General features: G+C 40.3%; 1 protein-coding gene across 1 annotated transcript in view; it reads left to right on the top strand.

Annotated features, from left to right (window-relative positions):
- The first annotated feature begins 1,606 nt into the window (after nucleotides 1–1,606).
- The window catches only part of mcama (melanoma cell adhesion molecule a), a 36,781-nt gene continuing 19,913 nt past the window's right edge, over nucleotides 1,607–18,474 (top strand). The window contains exon 1 of the mRNA XM_033977765.2: nucleotides 1,607–1,736. Within this exon, the coding sequence (XP_033833656.1) occupies nucleotides 1,676–1,736 (61 nt within the window). The 5' untranslated portion in view covers nucleotides 1,607–1,675. The remainder of the gene's footprint in view (nucleotides 1,737–18,474) is intronic.

The raw sequence follows: 18,474 nt of genomic DNA, 5'->3' as shown, positions 1-18,474 counted from the left end.
GGGTTTTCTCAATAAAGACTGAAAAATATCCTCTCCTCACGTGTGTTCAGACATGGACAGTAATGTTAACAGCTCTTCTTTTGCCGTTATATTGGGAAACACCATCCGAATAAAAACACACAACTGATCTGAGTCATTCACATCTGTAGACTCGTCCAAGTGCATTGAGAAACACTCGCAGGCCGCGATATCCTTCCAAAGTTGCTTGGTTTGGACACGGCTTCACTGCGCTGTGTAACTGTACTTCTTGATAGCTGGAGAGCTTTGATTCAAGATAATATTTCTTCTGTATTTATGTCCAGCTCCCCCACTCATTTTATACCCTTTCTTAAGTTTAGACAGAAGATCTGACTAGATAACTCGATACCTTGATTTTGTTCTGCCACATTTGGCATGTTTGTGCACACATACAAACGTACAAACGTCTGGAGTCCATTTTTGGGGGGATATGTCTTGTGATCTACTCGTAGTACCTTTGCAATGGACCGGTAGATCACGATCAACGTATTGGGCACCACTGATAGAGCATGCACCTCCAAATCCCACACTGGCAGTGGTAGTGGAAGAATTCCCATAGAAACTAACTCCGTTTGCTGTAATAAACAAACTTTATTTGAGTTTCAGAGATTGTGGATTATTGTTGAGCAATGGGATGTGCGCATTACCAAGGGCAGAAGAAAGCCTAAGCCTTTTATTAGATTTACAAAGCTCCAGATTGATAGAAGTGGATTTCTGCAGCTAAACAGTCTAGCAGCTAATCAAGCCATACATTTTATTTGACTGTTTCAACCATTGTTTCATAATGATTCAAAAACTGTACCTCTGTGTACTGTCATTAGAATTATAGTCTTTTAATTAGGCAGAGAAAGAGACTGGTTTGAAGAAAAGTAAAACATTTTTACTCTACTTCGGTAATATCTCGGACTAATACTTTATACTTATACATACTTTATACTTATTTCAGTCATATTATTTTAATGTAACATTTACTTGAGTACTATTTTGGGCTATTACCCTCTTCTGTGTACAGGGAATAGACTCAAACACTCAGACTGACAATAGTGCTAATGATCCGTAACAGTAAACACACATTTTAGTCATACATTTCTAAAGGTGCTACTAATATTCAGTTATAGATATTGGTATATACATATAGATATAGATAACAGTCTGCATACATGCAAAGAAATGGATGATAACATGTTTTGTCTGGTGTGTCAAAGCATTATGGTACAACAGACTTACTCTAGTCTCTTCACCAGTGCAATGAAATCCATGCATCCTTCAATCACTTTCTTGTTTTAGTTTTGTTATATAGTCTGTTGTAAAAGATTAAATATTAGGGCTACAGACACAATACATTATTAGGCTAAAGTAGTACCCTCAAAGACAAAAAAAACCCAAAACAAAAACATGTTGACCAGTGTGTTGAAAAGAGAGTGAAAATCCCTCTCTCCCCTCCCTCTCCCTCTCCCTCTTGTCCCCTCTTCCCCCCTCGCCCCCTGTATCGTGCTCCCTCGCCCCTCCCTCTCACACCGCCCCCCCTCCTCGCGCTCAGCCTCCCGGTGCAGTCTCGCTCTCATCCTACACTGCGGAGTTGGTTTTGGATTGCACCGGAGCAGGACGCACGGATTACGCGTTGGATTTCTTTTTTTTTCACGGCTCCCGGTTAAACATGACTGTACTTCCCAGAGGACTGGCGCTGGTCTTCGTGCACGCCTGCCTTTTGCACAGCGGTGAGTGACTGCTCCGTCCCGGGGCTTTTCATTACAAAGTTTACGGCGAGTGAGTCTGGCAATGGGCAGCAACAGAGCGGTGTCTGCAAGTCTGACTGGAGGAACGCGGCGCTTGAACTCATAATTACGCTGTGTAGTCTATAGTCTCTTAAAGGAGGAACATTTGCAAGATATCATGCAATTGATCGTATAGTTATGGACCTAGGCAAAAGTAGAATTATGAGTGCATCGTCTATAAACGTGCTACAACTATTTAAATTGTCCTAAATAAGAAGTATGTAGTATAATATCCCAAACAAGGGCGTAAAGTGATATTTTGGCACGTAATTTTAGGGCTCTTCCACGTGTTCTGCTGGACTTAAACCTCAACAAAGACAAAGAAAGCACATTTTAGCACATTCCTGATGCGTTTTTAAAGAGATGTTTTTGTCAATATAGTGTATCAAATGTGCGCGTGCTGTTGACGTGCCGCAAACGCTTTACGCACAAACAGAAATAGCGTAACTGGAGAAACAGCTTCAGTCCGAAAACATGACCCCCGAGCGTGCCACCCTGGCTGTTGTTATGCGCCTGACCCGTAACAAAGCTGCTCCAAACTTTGATAATGTGTAAATCCAGGCTTGAGACGGTTCTGTTTAGCTGTGCAGATGACTGAAATGTTTAAATTCTGCACTTTTCTATGGTTATATGTGGTTATTTATGTCTTGATTTGTTGTATTGTGATTTTAATGTCCTTCTTATTCTGTAAAGCACTTTGAATTACCTTGTGTACAAATTGTGCTAGACAAATAAACTTGCCTTGCCTTTCCAAACCACAGCCGTTTACTCACTCACAGTAATCGGTCCTGCAAAGTGCTTTTCCAGGATGGTCCTCCCACACGCGCTCGGGTCGCTCCAGTGGGAGGATCCGGACCTCTGTGACCGAAAACACTCCCCTGGTAAAATTTGGAGGATGTAAATGACTTCTCAAGAGTCCTGACTAGTTTTCATGTCATATTACATCTTTATTTGAAGTTATAGTTATAGTACATGATACAATTATCTATTTTGAAGTCATTTGAATTAAAAACGTTATCTCATATCTCAGTATCAAGACAATGATTAGTGCTTTTTTTCAAGAACTATTGCTAGTAAATATGACCTTAATCAGGCAAGGCAAGTTTATTTGTATAGCACAATTCGTACACAAGGTGCTTTACAGAATAAGAAAAACATTAAAATTACAATACAACAAATACAAACATGAAAAATCACAAATAATTATCATAAAATTAACATTAAAAGAGATGCATTGATGTCACTGCTCCGTAGTTATCGGGTTTGTGGAGTATGCCATAATAATTGTTTTAATACTGAGAAGGGAGAGGATATTATTGACATTGTATATGTTGTTTCATCGAATAAAGACACAATATGGGACATTAAACTAGTCAAGTCTTTGGAGGAGCTGTTCTTCTTTTATTCGTATTACCCAGAGACAGTGTGTAGAAAAGGTTTGTTAAGGAGAGGGGGTCAGACTTTGGCAGGGGGGTAGTTTTATGGCATAACACTGGTACCTCCCTGGACCTGTCCCCCTTCCAGTCCGGCTCTTAATTGGGTTAGATCCGCCTAATCCAGCCCCCTCTGTCAAGGGGCAAAGCTGTCTGTTTTGGGATTAGGAGGACTCCACATCTCGGGCCCTTCTCTTTGAACTTGTAGAAGGACGTAGGCTGTAGTTCCATTGGTCTGTCTGCTCTGGTGGACTCCTGGTTGCTGACAGATCTTCCAAAGTATGGGATGATGATTCTTGTGGTAAACTATGAAATCTGACACGACAAAACCAAGATTCTGGTTTGTTTTTTTAGTTTCTGTGGATGTAAGAAGAACTGTAACCTAAAACCAGGGCTAGAGCAGGACTGAACCAGGACTGAACCAGGACTGACTAAGGATTAAACTAAACCAGAAGAAACGCAGACCAGCACTAAAAATGATCTAAACTGAACTAAACCAGGAATACATTACAACTAAACCAGTAGTATAATAAAGTATAGCCTAATAAAGCAGTAGTCTGAAGCTTTTAGCAGGCTCGTCCTCTGTCTGTGGCTTACTTTAGTAGCAGACATTGTTAAAATAAACCACACACCCAATGACATAATTGAATAAAAGTTGTGATTAAATTTGAGGTTTTCAGACAGAAAGGCGCACAGCTGTAGGCATTCTTCTTTGTTTTTCAAGAAACCCAAGAACCATTTCATTTCTATATATAAACAAAAAATACTGTGGGACTTGGGTATAATATAAAACGTCACATGTTTAGCCCATGACCTACACATAATTGTTGTTTTGTAAATATAAAAAAATTGAATAGCAAGTGTATAGGCGTACATTTTAAAGAGCAAAATCAGCTTTCTACTCTGTTATAAGGTTTTTCTATAAATATACAAAATAATACACTATAACTTCACAAACCTGATGTGATGTGATGTGCAGTAGTTTCATTAAGAAAGGAGGTCTGGAGCAGTCTTGTCACAATACTAAGATTTAAAACTTGATTTTGATGTTGATACTAAGGAACAGACTCAATACTCAATTAGGGATGAGCTTATCCGATACTGGATTGGATATCAGCTTCCAAATATTGATTCATTTCCGATACAGATACCACAATGATAACAAAAAACATTATTTCTTTAGACAATAGAATGTGAGTCGACATTAAATGGTAGTACTTTCTTTCATGCTACCATGTGGCCTCATGTCTGTGTAATCCGTCAGTGGTCCATGGTGTATACTAGTCTATGTGTCTTATACTTGTTCTGATACAGCTCAAGATCATTTTTAAGCTATTCAGGAAAGCTTCATTTCTGTCCTGTGATTGTGACGTTTTGTATGGATACTTGCATCTAATTTCGATACTAGGTTTAATATGGATTAGTGTCTGATTTTCTTTTTTTTTGACAAGCCTTATCTTGAGTGAGTTAACTGAAGATTTGAGAGAGAATTGTTAATCTACCTATGAATACACTGTACATTTCTAATGTGGCAGTAGACTCGTGAGTGCAGTTTGGGTCACACTCAGTAGCAGACTGCAACACCTGTAAATCCTCTAGTCTTACTGTAGCGCAGCACACAGGCACTGGAGCAGGCCTCCTTCACAAAGGCGGACATCTTCAATCAATGGCCCCCGACCATTAAACTGAACAGTGGCTCGGGGCCAACACACATCTACAGAGAGCACAGAGCACTTTCATTAAGCAGAGAGCCTCCCCGTGTCTGTAGGACTCATGTAGGTTCAAACAGGGCCCAGGAGCAATCGCTAAAGCACTCAAACATATATGGATGACATCTAAAACCTCTTCAGGCATGTTCTTGACGAGGGATCATTATACATAACACCTCCTCTTTAAATATCATCGTTCTACAACAACTTTATTAAAGAGGGGGTATTTAACTTCTATAGGGTATTAACTGCTAACACATAACATATTTAAATCACCATTTTACCTTTATTGTTTATGCTATATTTGACCGAAACAATGTATTAACATGTTTTATTAGTTTCACCTGCATTACGTCACTCCCCTTCAGAGCACTAGCACAACATCCCACTAATTTAACTACTGCTCATTGACTCAGGTTTGTCAAGTTGTTGTGTAGAGTTTTGTTTCATGTTTTGTATATTTGTGGAGAATTGTCATATGGGTCATAGGTGACGTAGGCTTGTGGGCTGAGCATTGCACAGAATTTTACAGCTAAACGTAAGGAGGGTTTGAACTCAAATATACATGGCTGACATCTAAAACCTCTTCAGGCATGTTTTTGATTAGGAAACAATGTTGTAACATGATAGAAAGCTCAAGAAAAACTATTTTGTCTAATACCCCTTCTTTAACCAAAACATGATTATATCTTTCCTTATAAGACAGTAGCTTATAGGTAGGAGAAGGACAGTGGGGTTGCCAGTGTATCAATGGATAAAATAGGGAACGCCTGGAGACGAACACGCTGGAACATATTGTTCTTCATAGACTTCTAAAGACATTGTGTTGAGAAGCCCTTAATACATAAACATATGGTCCACGTGGGTGGCAGAAGCTGAGCAGGTACAGCCACCTACACACTCTGCTGTTGTGTCCTTGGGCAAGGCACTCCAACGCTCTGCCTCCAGCGTCTGTGTACACTGGTCTTTGGATGTGAGTAGTGTTGTCATGGTACTAAAATTTCAAACTCAAATTCAGTACTAAAGCATAGACTCGATACTAAAGAATAGACTCGATACTGATTCCGATACCATGATGATAATAAAAACACTCTTTGTTTAGACAATGGAATGTGATTTTCAACAAGTACTTTCTTTTATATTACCATGTGGAGTTGTCAGTCATCCAGGTAGGTTCCATAGTGGTCCATGGGTGTATACTAGTCTATGTGGTCATATACTTGTTCTTATACAGCTCAAGATCATTTTAAAGCTATTCAGGAAAGGTTCATTTCTGGATTGTGAATGCGACTTTTTTGATCGATACTTGTTCAAATCTAGTATCTAGTTTGATACTAGTTTTAGTATTGTTTAGTATCTGATTTTTGATACTTTTGATGACTCTACTAAGGTCTAACACAGCCTATTTCAACTTTTTCCAGCCTGTGTAGCTGGTTTATCTCTTTACAGCTTGGAAAATTGATCTGAAGACTGAAATCAAACCCAAGCAAATCCCATACATTTCAGAATATGTTTGTCGAGATCTAATCTACAGGGCTAGCAGCTTTTATTTACATTAAAGGCACTGTACCTGTGTTTTTACTGTCTCAGAAATATGAAAAACAGAACTAGTTCATTTTAAAGGGTTTGCAGTGGTCCAAAGTTATTCCTCACTCACCTTATGCATTCTGGACATTGTAATTGCAATGAGTTTATAAGCACATTTCACAGCTTTCAGAGACCAGAGTGGAGTTTTACTGTCACTGTAATGCTAACAACAATTAGCATGCGTATGTGCACTTCCTGATTCTCAGAGAGTAATTAGATGCAGACAGTACACAGTGGACTTATGTTGACCTTAAGAACTGCTTATACAATATATCTGTACTGGGCCAAGGCAAATTTTGCTCAAATAGCTGGGAAATAAATGAGGTACAGAGCTTTTAAAACAGTATATTTTGTTTGGATTTCAATTTCAATTGCAACCCTAATATATGTATGTATACACATTTAATATATGGTATTGAGATTAGCGATGGACTGATAGGGATTTTTTGAGCCGATACCACTAAATGATATTTGTCTTACTGTTGTGGCCGATAACTGATATTTGTAGATATAGATTTTAAACTTTTAAAAATAAAGTACAGACCAAATTTATAATGTTATATTGATGTTTACAAATGAACTTTTCGCTTTTGTAAAAATAATAGCAAAAGGTATTTATCTGGGATATAAACTCATATTATCCCTTGAGTCTGTTCACAAAGACAAATCTGATACACATGGGCATATAGACTTGGGTAGTGCAGAAAAGATATCGGTGAAAAAAAATTCCATAAAATGGCATTAAACTTTTCTATTTCAATAGAAAACAGCAAGTGACATCACCAGGTCAGATCTGTGGAATGGTGATGCTGCTCACTGGCATAATGTATATTTTTAAGGTAATTTTGACAAATAAAAGCACCCACAGTGTGATCCCTCAGGCGTCCAGGTAGGTTCCGTAGTGGTCCATGAGTGTATACTAGTCTATGTGTCTTATACTTCAGGAAAGGTTCATTTCTATCCTTTGAGTGTGACTTTTTTAGTATTATACCTGCTCAAATGAGTATATAGTTTTCATACAACTTTTGGCATTGATTACTATCTGATTTTGACACTTTTGACAACCCCAGTAGTTTAAATATTATCATTTATTATGCTATATTCTGAACCACTATATCACACTTCAAAATATGCTAATGTGAAAAGCCTAAAATGGATTTCCTAATATTCTTAGGATTCCAGATTGTGCATTGAGTGAACTCACCTTGTTGAGTTCATTGCTGTCTGCAGTCGCAGGGTTGGTGGAGCCTTGTACTGTTTGGTCTCTGAGTTTCATTGAGCTGCAGATTTTGTGTTTTTTGAACAGTAGTCGATATCAGTGAGTTCTGCTCCCAACAGGCCGGCCGGGCATCAAACTGCAAACTCCAGAGCAGCTGCCTCGGGGCTGGCTCCAGAGCAGCACACACAGGGGGAGGGGCTCTCTGACTCAGACCTCCAAATCCTGGCTGTAGGTTTGATTTCTCAGTATATCACAGATTTGTCTTCACGGCGCCGCTGGAGATTTTATGTTGAATATTTTATTATGTATGGACAAGAACTGTTGGCTGCTTTTTTTTTTTTTTTTGTTTTTTTTTTACTCTCTTTGTTTGGCAAACCTGGATGCGCTTTCTGCACATTAGAGCTGCACAAATAATTGAAATAAAATGTATAAAATGTAGGGCTGTAAGCCTAAGGCTGTAAGAGTCTTAGCAGAGCAAAATCTGTATTAGTCGACTAATCATGTTATTTAGATTATAAGGATTTATATGAGACAGCAGAAAGCAGAAGTGAGGGCTTAGCTGAAGATTTGGCATTTTGTGTATTTATATGTAAAAAGTCAGATTAAATGATTCACAAAATTAATCTGGCTTTATATAAATATATGGTTTCCTAGTACTTTTTCTGCATAAATTGTTTTTTTGCCTGGACTCCCTGTGCAGGTTTAGTCTTGCGAGTGCAGTTTGGGTCAGATACATAGAGATATGTAATAGTTTTGAGAATTTTGCCACCATTTTTTCAGTCGACTAATTGATTTGCAGGACAAGTCTTTAGTCAACCATGAATTTCTTTGGTCAACTACAAGCCTAATACACTGCTATTTGAGTTTGTGCAATTAACATTTGACAAAGGTTGCAGTAATTTATATTCAAGGATGAACTCTGCAAACAACAAAATATATCATTATTTTCTGAGAAAGAATTTGTAACCCTGTAATTTAGACCTCAACAAACATGTTCTGAAATGTCCCAGATGACCTGGGTGTCAGAAATGTGTCAGATGACCTCCCTGCGTCTCCATGGTGTTTTATTCTGAGTCAAAGCTGCTAACCCTGTAGTTTAGACCCCTACAAACATGTTCTGAAACACATGAAATTCTTGGATTAATTTAAAATTCAGATTTCAGTCTCTGTCAAATGTTAAAACAATACTGTGTAACTTTCTGATGGTGGCACATCAACTACATTGTTCCATGGAAGTGGAAAGTTAAACCCATACACCATTGTTTTATGCCATTCTGTGGAAGATTACAGCCAAAAGAACAAGATTTCCATAGAGGCAGGAAGAGGCCCACCTCCAGGCCAATTAAGAGTCAGGTTTGTGGAGATGCAAGCCTGCTCACAGCAAGGACAACCAAAATGGTTTTATTCTTATTTATTTTAGTCTATTTTTTTGGTTAAAAAGTTACATGGTGAGGCTTTAAGTTTTCTTAATGAATGTGTTCTGTGAACGTTTGTAGTTCTTAATGATGTTTGATTAATAATCACGATTGTATAACTAAACAATAAGCATTAAGTTGATCTCTTCTGCAAAATGGACTTCAGAGTTTTTAACCATGTTATACGTAGTCGTTTCTTCTCACAGAAGTATGTATTGTATTTGGAGTGATTCATGCATGTTTCATCTTTATTCTTTTGTATTCAAGACCCCATATAGCTGATCTACCCCTGTTTTTACCGGTACACACCCTCTGCTCTCTACTTACTTTGTTGTCCAATTTTATTGGTGATATGCGTAGAAATGGTCAACATTGCATTTTGGTACAAATGCAAAACAAACACGCTGCTCACTAGTGTGATGTGCATTTATCCATAGGAGGGGCCCACAGCATGAGGCGCTTTGTTGTGATGACGTTGACAATGGCGTCAGCTCCCATTGGGCACCACAGTTTTCTAATGCGGAAATAAGTGGACTTGTTTCTTTTATTAAGTTGTTTTAGACTCATATTGTGATTTAAAATGTTCAAATTACATACGGATCCCTGGAAGTCGTAGATTCTAACTGTATAGCAGACACAAGCAGAGGTGACTCTAGTGTCCAGCAGCAGTGATTCATTGTGTTTTGTTTATCAGTGAAGCCAGTAATTAATCACACACATTTATACACAGTGGCTCAAAGCACAAGCTAAACAGTTTTTAGAGCATATTGCAGTATGAGGTCAACACTACATGAACAGACGGTCAAATGTCTTGCCTAAAGACACAAGAGCTCATCTTTTACATTTAATTGAAAGAAAATGTTTTACTCAAGTACAAATTTGTGCAATGTTTGTACATTTGTACAAATGTCATGTCAGTCTTCCCTCAAATGTTAATGATCTTTTACCTTATGTTAAAAATGTGAAATTTTAACCGAATCCTACTAGGGATGGGACGATATTAAATTTTAGACTCACGATTATTGTGGCCAAAATAATTGCGATTAACGATATTATCGCGATAATTATTAACCTGTCAACATTCCGACGGCCCAGGCCTACTTTACAATTTTACAGCAATGTATATACACTTCTTCGTCACCCACACAAACAATCTACACATCAAATGAAAGCTGCGGCGCTTGTCTTTCTGGATATGCAAACCATTTTCACCTGCAATCACCACAGTGCTGACAGGAAAGACGTTTTTACAGAAAAGTCACAAAGTGTGAATCTGGACTTCACTTACCATTGAGCGCTCTGGTTCTGCCAAACATCAACATATTCACACAAAGTTGGTCTCATTTGTTCCGTAACGGTCCAGAGAATATATTCCAGTCAAGAAATTATGTTCACAAAATAAGATCCTCCATGTACAATCTGCTGCAGGAAAGTACTCCAAATATGAAATCTGCTCCGTCACTTCTTTGCATTTCTTTTGTCGATTTCAGGCATAATAAACGTCTGACAGCGCCAACTTTGTTCCCCAGTGCTAAACACACGGAGGTGGGGGTTGTGGGTTTCTGAGGCCGCAGACAGCGAATCAGTGCTACAGATGACTGAAAGTTTACGCCCCACTCTTCCCCTTGTAGAATCAACCAATTACATCACACACTTTTAGTGACGTTTTCCCCTTACAGCCAATGAGCAGCGGGACAGGATGATGTATCACATGGCATGGTTTTCCGTAAACAGACGTACCCGGAAGAACATGTGTACTCCTCAATGCCATGCTGGCGAAATGGACCAGTCCTTGACGCAAGTGCCCGTCGACGAACACTTAAAACGATGCAATTAAGGTAGTTTAGTGAATTGGGAAACGGCCGAAGCTGAGTGGATGCAGAAATCTGTGCATAATAGCGCATTTTACGCACTGTTGTTTTGCGTTTTAAACATGACGAAACGAACAAACCAAAGGAAGGACGTGATCGAGGACACTGTGGATGTTTGTACAAGTTAAACTAGAGGCATCTCTGACCTGGCAAAGAGTAAAGATCCCACAGTGGACTCAGGAGTAAAGGACCTTATTTTTTGATGGACTGGATGCTGTTCTCGATCGGTAAGCGTGGTTTATTCTGCTATTAACTTAATTGTAGGTAAAATATACCATGTATAATTGTTAGCTTTGCTTCTGTGCACATAGTGCGCATTCGGACCATGCGCTCTGGCACATTTGTGTTCAGCTGTATGAATTAGACTTAATTTGTCTATTGTTTAAAAGGTGTTGTTTTATTCTGCAGTTTGCATTATTGTAGGTAAAAATATAAGATGTGCACACATTAGCATCTCATCTGTGCACACGGGTGAGGTGCGCACTGGCACGTTCCTGTGGAAAGTTACGGATCAGACTTTGTTTATTGTTGATATTTGGCAGAATATAGTTCAGACAGAGATAAGCACAGAACCTAACAAGTGTCATTGCTATGTCAGAGTGGGCAAACACCAGAACTAACATCTAAACGTTGTATTGGAACTGGAAACATGAGGCAGTGTGGTGCCGTAAAGGCGATTATAATCGTGCGCGATGATCGCGATTATTAAAAAATGCCACGAACGATTAATTGCGGACCTTTTTTTATCGCGATTAATGATATTATCGTATATTGTCCCATCCCTAAATCCTACATTACATTACCAACATAAATTGCAAATCTATTCACAAATCATTGGCTTACTTACTATTTTATTTTATTATAACAGTCACATTTCTTTAAAGAGGGGGTATTTTACTTCAATGAAATTGAATATTAATGAATGAATTAATTAATATTAACAGAAATACTATTATCGCCAAAAACAATGTATAATTAACATGTTATACAAATTTAACTTTCATCACTTCTCCCTCACAATGCTATCACAACATAATCAGTGTGCATCCGTTTGTGAAGTTTGAATGTGTTGTTTTGTATCTTTTTTGTATATTTATGGAAAATTGTCATGTGCGACCATGGGTGATGTATTCTTGTGGGCAGAGCCCAGTACAGGATCGTACAGCTAAGCCTACCCGGGAGAGATTTTTAGATTACTCAAACATGCATGGATGACACCTAAACCCTCTTCTGACATGTTTTTGATGAGGGAACAGCGTTATAACATGGTAGAAAACTCCAAAAAGTCAATTTTGCATAATACCCCCTCTTTAAAGTATCTAATTCCTCCTCACTTGTGTGTCTTGTCCCTGATCTCACACAGCAGACATTTTCCCCCGCTGCCGTGGTAACAGATTGCTTAATGGTGCATTGCCAAGAGGCACAGTGCCACAAACGCCTCACTCGCTGTAATGAAACCTGAAGTGCAGACGGCTTACATCTTCTTGTACTTATTACATTTTTATTATTTAAAAATATATTCAGTGTATTTAATTAAATGAAAAAAAAAGTTGAAAATTACAGTAGATAGGGCTGAGTTCTAAAAAAAACAACTCCCACTTCCTATTAATACACAAAACTCTATTCAAATGCAGAGAAAATGTATGCACAAGGAACGGATTTTACTAACAGTTTAAACCTACATTTTTATTTGTCGAACAATAATTATTGTGTAAATTAGACATGTTTGGGCTTTGTCTACAGTATGGTTGCAACAGAACTGGAATTACCTCTGATGTCCAACCAGACAATAGTCAGACAATGGATAACTAGGTACAATTCTGTTTAAAAAGATTAATATTCAACTCATTATGAGACAATGTAAGACATATTGTGCTTGTATCTGCTATATAGTTATAATCTATGACAGTCATGGATAATTATATTAGACATTTAAATCACAGAAGTCCGCTGACTTCCGCGTTAGAAAACTGCGGTGCCCAATGGGAGCTGACGTCACTGTAACCTCATCACAAAAAAAAAAACCCTTGTAGCTGTTGGCACCTCCTGTGGATTACTGCAGATCACACCTTAGCGAGCAGCATTTTTTTTCACTTGTGCCAAAATATATGTTGCAGAATCCTTCTTGAATCACTAATTAAGAAAATAAAATTGGAGAACAATGTAAGTACAGAGCACTAGGCGTGTAGGTGAAAATGGAGCAATGATATCATGAATACAGGAGAATAAAGATTACTCAAACAGGCATGAATCGCTTTAAACACAACTTCAGAGGGTTAATGAGAAGGAGAAACAACTGTAACTTGAATAAAAGTCGATTTTGCTTTGGCATGGTAACCTCAATCACCATTGTGATTATTTTAATAAGAACTTTGTCCAATGAGTTTTTCCTGTACATATAAAGAACTCATGTGTGACTTGAGGGCTGCAGTGGGTCAAATGTTGGCTACTCCATTCATGATAGTTAAAGCAATTTGCTAGTTTATGTTTTACAATCCTATTTTTCTCACCCTAAAACTTGACACTGAAATGTTAGCCGTGACCACTTCTGTACATTCAGAGAGAGTCTGTCAAAAGGGCCCGCTCCCTGCCCCTGCCCCAACAGTTGTCCCTGTCATGTCCGGCTCCTATGGGCTCTCCTATAGGCTCTTCTATGGCCTTTGTGTGGACTGTGGACAAGCAGACAACAGGTGCGGTCATGGGACAGGACACATGTTACAATCCCTCACACCCATGTCACCCTGCCCACACTGCTCCTGTCAGCCTGCTCCCTCTGGTCCTGTCACCCAGCTCACCCTGCTCTGGCAACCAGCTCCTTCTGCACCCATTACCCTGCTCCTGTCACCCAGGTCCTGTCAGCCTGCCCACCCTGCTTTTGTCACCAAGCTCCCTCTGCTCCTGTCACCCTGCCCACCTTGCTCCTGTCACTCAACTCCCTCTGCTCCTGTCACCAGGCCCACCCTGCTCCGGCCACCAGCTCCCTCTGCCCCTGTCACCTAGCTACAGCTCCCCCTGCCCACCCTGTCACCCTGCGCCCTCTGCTTCTGTTACCCAGCCCCCCCTGCTCCTGTCAGAGCTGAGAGGAAACAAAGGGACACTGTACCAGAACTGTACCGATAACATAAGATCTATAGAAGACCATTTGAAATTGAGCACATTTAAACCCATCCAGGAGCATTCACATCTGAGAGAGACACCAGCACACATGTCAACACACACAGTTAACGTTGTGTGTCATGGCTTTTAAACAGATTTAAAACAACTATTGCTATGTTTTAAATGGGAGTTTTCTCTGCAGATTGTTTATGAAGTGAGAGACAGCAGAGGCAGTGAAAGGGGAGGAAGTAGTTCGAGCACTTATAGTGAGTTTAGTGAGAGACCAGAGTTTCCTGCACTGAGAGAAACAGGTGATGGTTTACAATGGTGTTTCTGACAGCCACAGAGCAGAGACCTGTCTGTACTCACCAGATAGGTGCAAAAGCCTCAGGTGTTTTCAGCACTGATGCTGCGTCCAAATTCAACAAGTTTTAGTCGAGGCACAGTGTCAAGTGCTGCTGTATGCCTACGCCCAGCTTGTGCAGGCTCATAGAAAATAATGGAGGCCCATCAAAGCATTTTGATGCGTTGGCCTTTAAACTAATCCAAGAATCTCAGGCATTTCTGAACATGTTTGGAGACACTATGGAGAGACTAATTTGTTAGATATTGATATTGTTACATGCTTCAATTTTCGAGTGGTATTTCCTTAAACAGCCCCTGCCTGTACACCCATTAAACAGGCTCATGCTGTATGCTGATTGTGTAGTGATAGTGCTGGTACAGATGGCTATGAGCGGGACCCTCCGTCTGTCCCTGTCCTCATGTTTGGGGGACATCTGTGGGACACATGGCTCTGGAGTACAGTGTGAGTGTTGGCAGCGTGCCCGTGGATGCTGGCGTGGGGCCCGTGGGTGCTGGTGGGACTCTTCATTGACATGCTGCCGTGCTCTGACACTGGCTTTTATCTGTGTCCACGCTCGGGCAGCAGCCGCTCACACCTGGCCCTTCTGTGGGGCCCCTCTCTATGGGCCCCTGAGCTCAGGAGCCAAAGAAGGATTAGTCTGAGCTCAAGTTACACAGACACTCTGCAGACACACTACACCAACTGCTCCGGGGCTTCCCGCCTTTTCACTCCCATCCTCTGCTCCCTTCAGCCTCTAGTCTACTGTCACATGCAGCCCTCTGAAACACTCAGTCTTGTGGGACACTCATGCGGGACACTCATGCAGGACACTCATGCGGGACACTCATGTGGGACACTCATGCAGGACACTCATGCGGGACACTCATGTGGGACACTCATGCGGGACACTCATGCAGACTTTCTGTGGGACAGTCCTGTGGACGTGAAAGTGTCAGTGGGACAGAGCTCTTCCATAGTGAGCTTGGACTGTGATGGCCCTGCTCCTGTGTGCTTGTCTTTCAGCTCAGACAGGACATAAATACTGGGGCCCCTGGGGGCCGGGCTGTGGTGGAACCTGAGCTCTTGAGGTGAGCTGTAAAGCAGCAGTTTTGAGATAGCTGGCCCTTCAGTCCCCTGTAGCTCCAGAGTCACTTACATGAGCTCATGGAGGAGTCATCCACAGACAAAAGCTCAGGACATTCCCTTGGTCCCCCCTCCAGTCTGTGTGTGTGAGGATATTTATCACACTGTGGGGACTCAAGTCTGTACACACTCACATCATAGAGGTCCACCTCTCTTATGGGGACAAATCAGATCCCAACCCTTTATCATTGGATCAACAATATGATTTGAAGTTCAGATATTGGTTAAATAAGTTAAGGTTAAGATTAGAGTTTAGTTAAGGCTATGCAATTAGTGTCTGTGGTTAAGGTAAGCATCAGTCTCCAGGGAATGAATGGAAGTCAATGTAATGTCCCCATAAGACAGGTAAACCACTGTGTTCATGCGTGTGTGTGTTTATGTATGAGCAAGTGATGCATCTGTATTTGTATGATGGTGCATGTAGATGTTTGTGTGTGTATGCATGTCTCTGTGCGTGTGTGTATGTGTGTTTGTGTTTATGTTTATGTGAGTGATGGTGCATGTGTGTGTGTGTGTGTGTGTGTGTGTGTGTGTATGGGGGTGTGTTAGCGTGTGTGTATGCGTGTGTGTTAGTGTGTGTGTGAGTGATGGTGTTAGGCAGAAGCTGCAGCCCTCAGTCCTTCTCTAATGTGATTACAGCATCAATACTGAGCACTGGCCTGAGACTCATCCTCTAATGAAGAGCCCTCTGCTCCCACCGCAGGGACACTACTACAATTTAAAGAGATGTATAAAGCTGGTCCAACATGCTGACTGCTGTTACATTTGTAATATCTACATTCATTTCTCAAGCATTTGAGAAAAGACTGAAATATGAAATTTAAACTAACCCAAGAATCCCATGCATTTCAGAACATTTGTAAAGGTCTACACTAAAGGAGTTACAGCGTTTACACAGAATAAGACCCCATGGAGATACAAGGAGGGCATCTGAGGTCTAAACTACTTTGCAGCTATAATTGCTAATAAGCAATCTGGCTGTTTCTTACCTTGAACGCCTCTCTGCACCTAATGTAAATCAGACTGTGCTGTTACGTGGAGAAGGTATCGAGTATGTATCAGTTTCTCCCGATGTGTTAATGGGATCTTTTGAGAATTGATTCACGACTCCTCAAAAATAGTTCTGGGTTTACATGTATTTTAATATATCTGTTTAAACTGGAGTAGGCCAGTTTAAACAGATTTTCCTGGCGTGCATGTTTATATAGTGAGTAATGGATCACATTTTAACAGTAGTCAATAGTCACAACAATCAGCCACAGCCAGATTTGAGTTTTTACATCAGTTGCAATTCCTGTCATGCCCCCCGGTACATTCTTGCTCAGGGACAATAGCATTAAGAGAGCTGCTTATAGTGACACTTGCTTTGCACTTCATAAACTCAAGCAACTCACTTTGGTTGACTTTGTTTAAAAATAGTCTGTCTTCTCTGTAGTAGAAGCAGCAGTTAGCTCTTACGTAGCATTTAGTCAGTGTTAATTTAGCTTCCTGTGTGCTGGAGAAAATGCTGCCCCCTCTGGAGTGGCCCCAGGGTGGTTCCTGTGCTCTGATAAGCCTGGCATATGCTCCTCAGCAGGCCCTGGAACACTGAGGACCCCAGGAGTGAGGATGGCTTCACAAATAGAACACAGGTCACTAATGAGACAATGCAGGACATGCGTGAACACTTGCTACTGTAATAGGGTTAAGGTTAGTATAAATACTACTGTACTATACCTGCCTTCAGGTATAAATACTGCTGTACTGTACTGCCTATTTATACCTGGCAGGTACTATGGCTGCTGTGACTTTGGACACATCGCAGACCTACAACAAAATGACTGTCAGCTAGATAAAGGCAGTAAGTGGACTGCAACAGGCTGGTAGTGAAGTACTCTCACAAATATATTAGAGCTATTTGCTTAAGAAGGGCCCAGATGCAGTTGTGGGTTTAATGCTTCATACTTACATATACTTACTTATTATATTTTATCGTCTTAAGAACCAGGAAGTATGGTATTTGCATGCTAGTCACACACAGTCTTGTAGTATGCTTGTAGGATACTCAATGTAGTACCATCAAATTAAAAATGCCTTCTGGATGTGAGACGGAATTTTGTGATTGCAAAAACAGTGTCCAGATGACCACCTCTGAAACCTTCTTGACATTAAAACTAATAGAGGTTTTCATGTAAAGTTACTGTTGTTGTTACTCATTCCCATCTATGCACTGTGCAGCACAGATGTAACGATATGCAAATCACATAGTATGATGCTGTCATATTCACTGTACACTTGTCCCTGCAGTGTTATGGAGATGCTTCTCACAATAATGAGCTCTGCAAAAGATAATAACAAAACTCAATACAGGACATGGCATGATGCCTGGTCTGTGCTGTACTCACTGACTGTACTTCTTCTGCCCGGGTGTCAGCTACTGTCAGTGAAAGCACCAAGCACCCTCTGCTGGTGATACTGAGAATTGTTCTTAAAACACAGTACACCTTATGATGGAAATAGACAGAGTAGTTATTTTTATTATTTTCAGACCTAGTTAGATTAAATATTTGATGAGCATTTTAGGGTTTAGCAGAAATACATTAACAGAATTGAAGAAATGCTACTTTTTCCTTCCAAAAAGCCTTAACAAACCTTTGAGGCTACATTACTGTTATATTCCAAAGAATTAAGATAGAGCTGTTCTCACTGTCCCTTTCAGAGCACTGAACTGTACACAACCAGAAACTACTGCACATTGCATCAGGTTTTTTCAGTTGCTGTGTACAGTTTTGTATCATGTTGTTGTATATGTATGGGGAGAGCATGGGTGACATGGGCTTGTGGGCTGAACATTGCACAGAATCTTACATCTAACCATAAGGA

Source organism: Periophthalmus magnuspinnatus, chromosome 14 (genome assembly GCF_009829125.3).
Source record: "Periophthalmus magnuspinnatus isolate fPerMag1 chromosome 14, fPerMag1.2.pri, whole genome shotgun sequence".
Taxonomy (NCBI): Eukaryota; Metazoa; Chordata; class Actinopteri; order Gobiiformes; family Gobiidae; genus Periophthalmus; species Periophthalmus magnuspinnatus.
The sequence above is the reverse complement of the archived record's forward strand: the minus strand, read 5'-3'. Positions and strand labels throughout refer to the sequence as shown.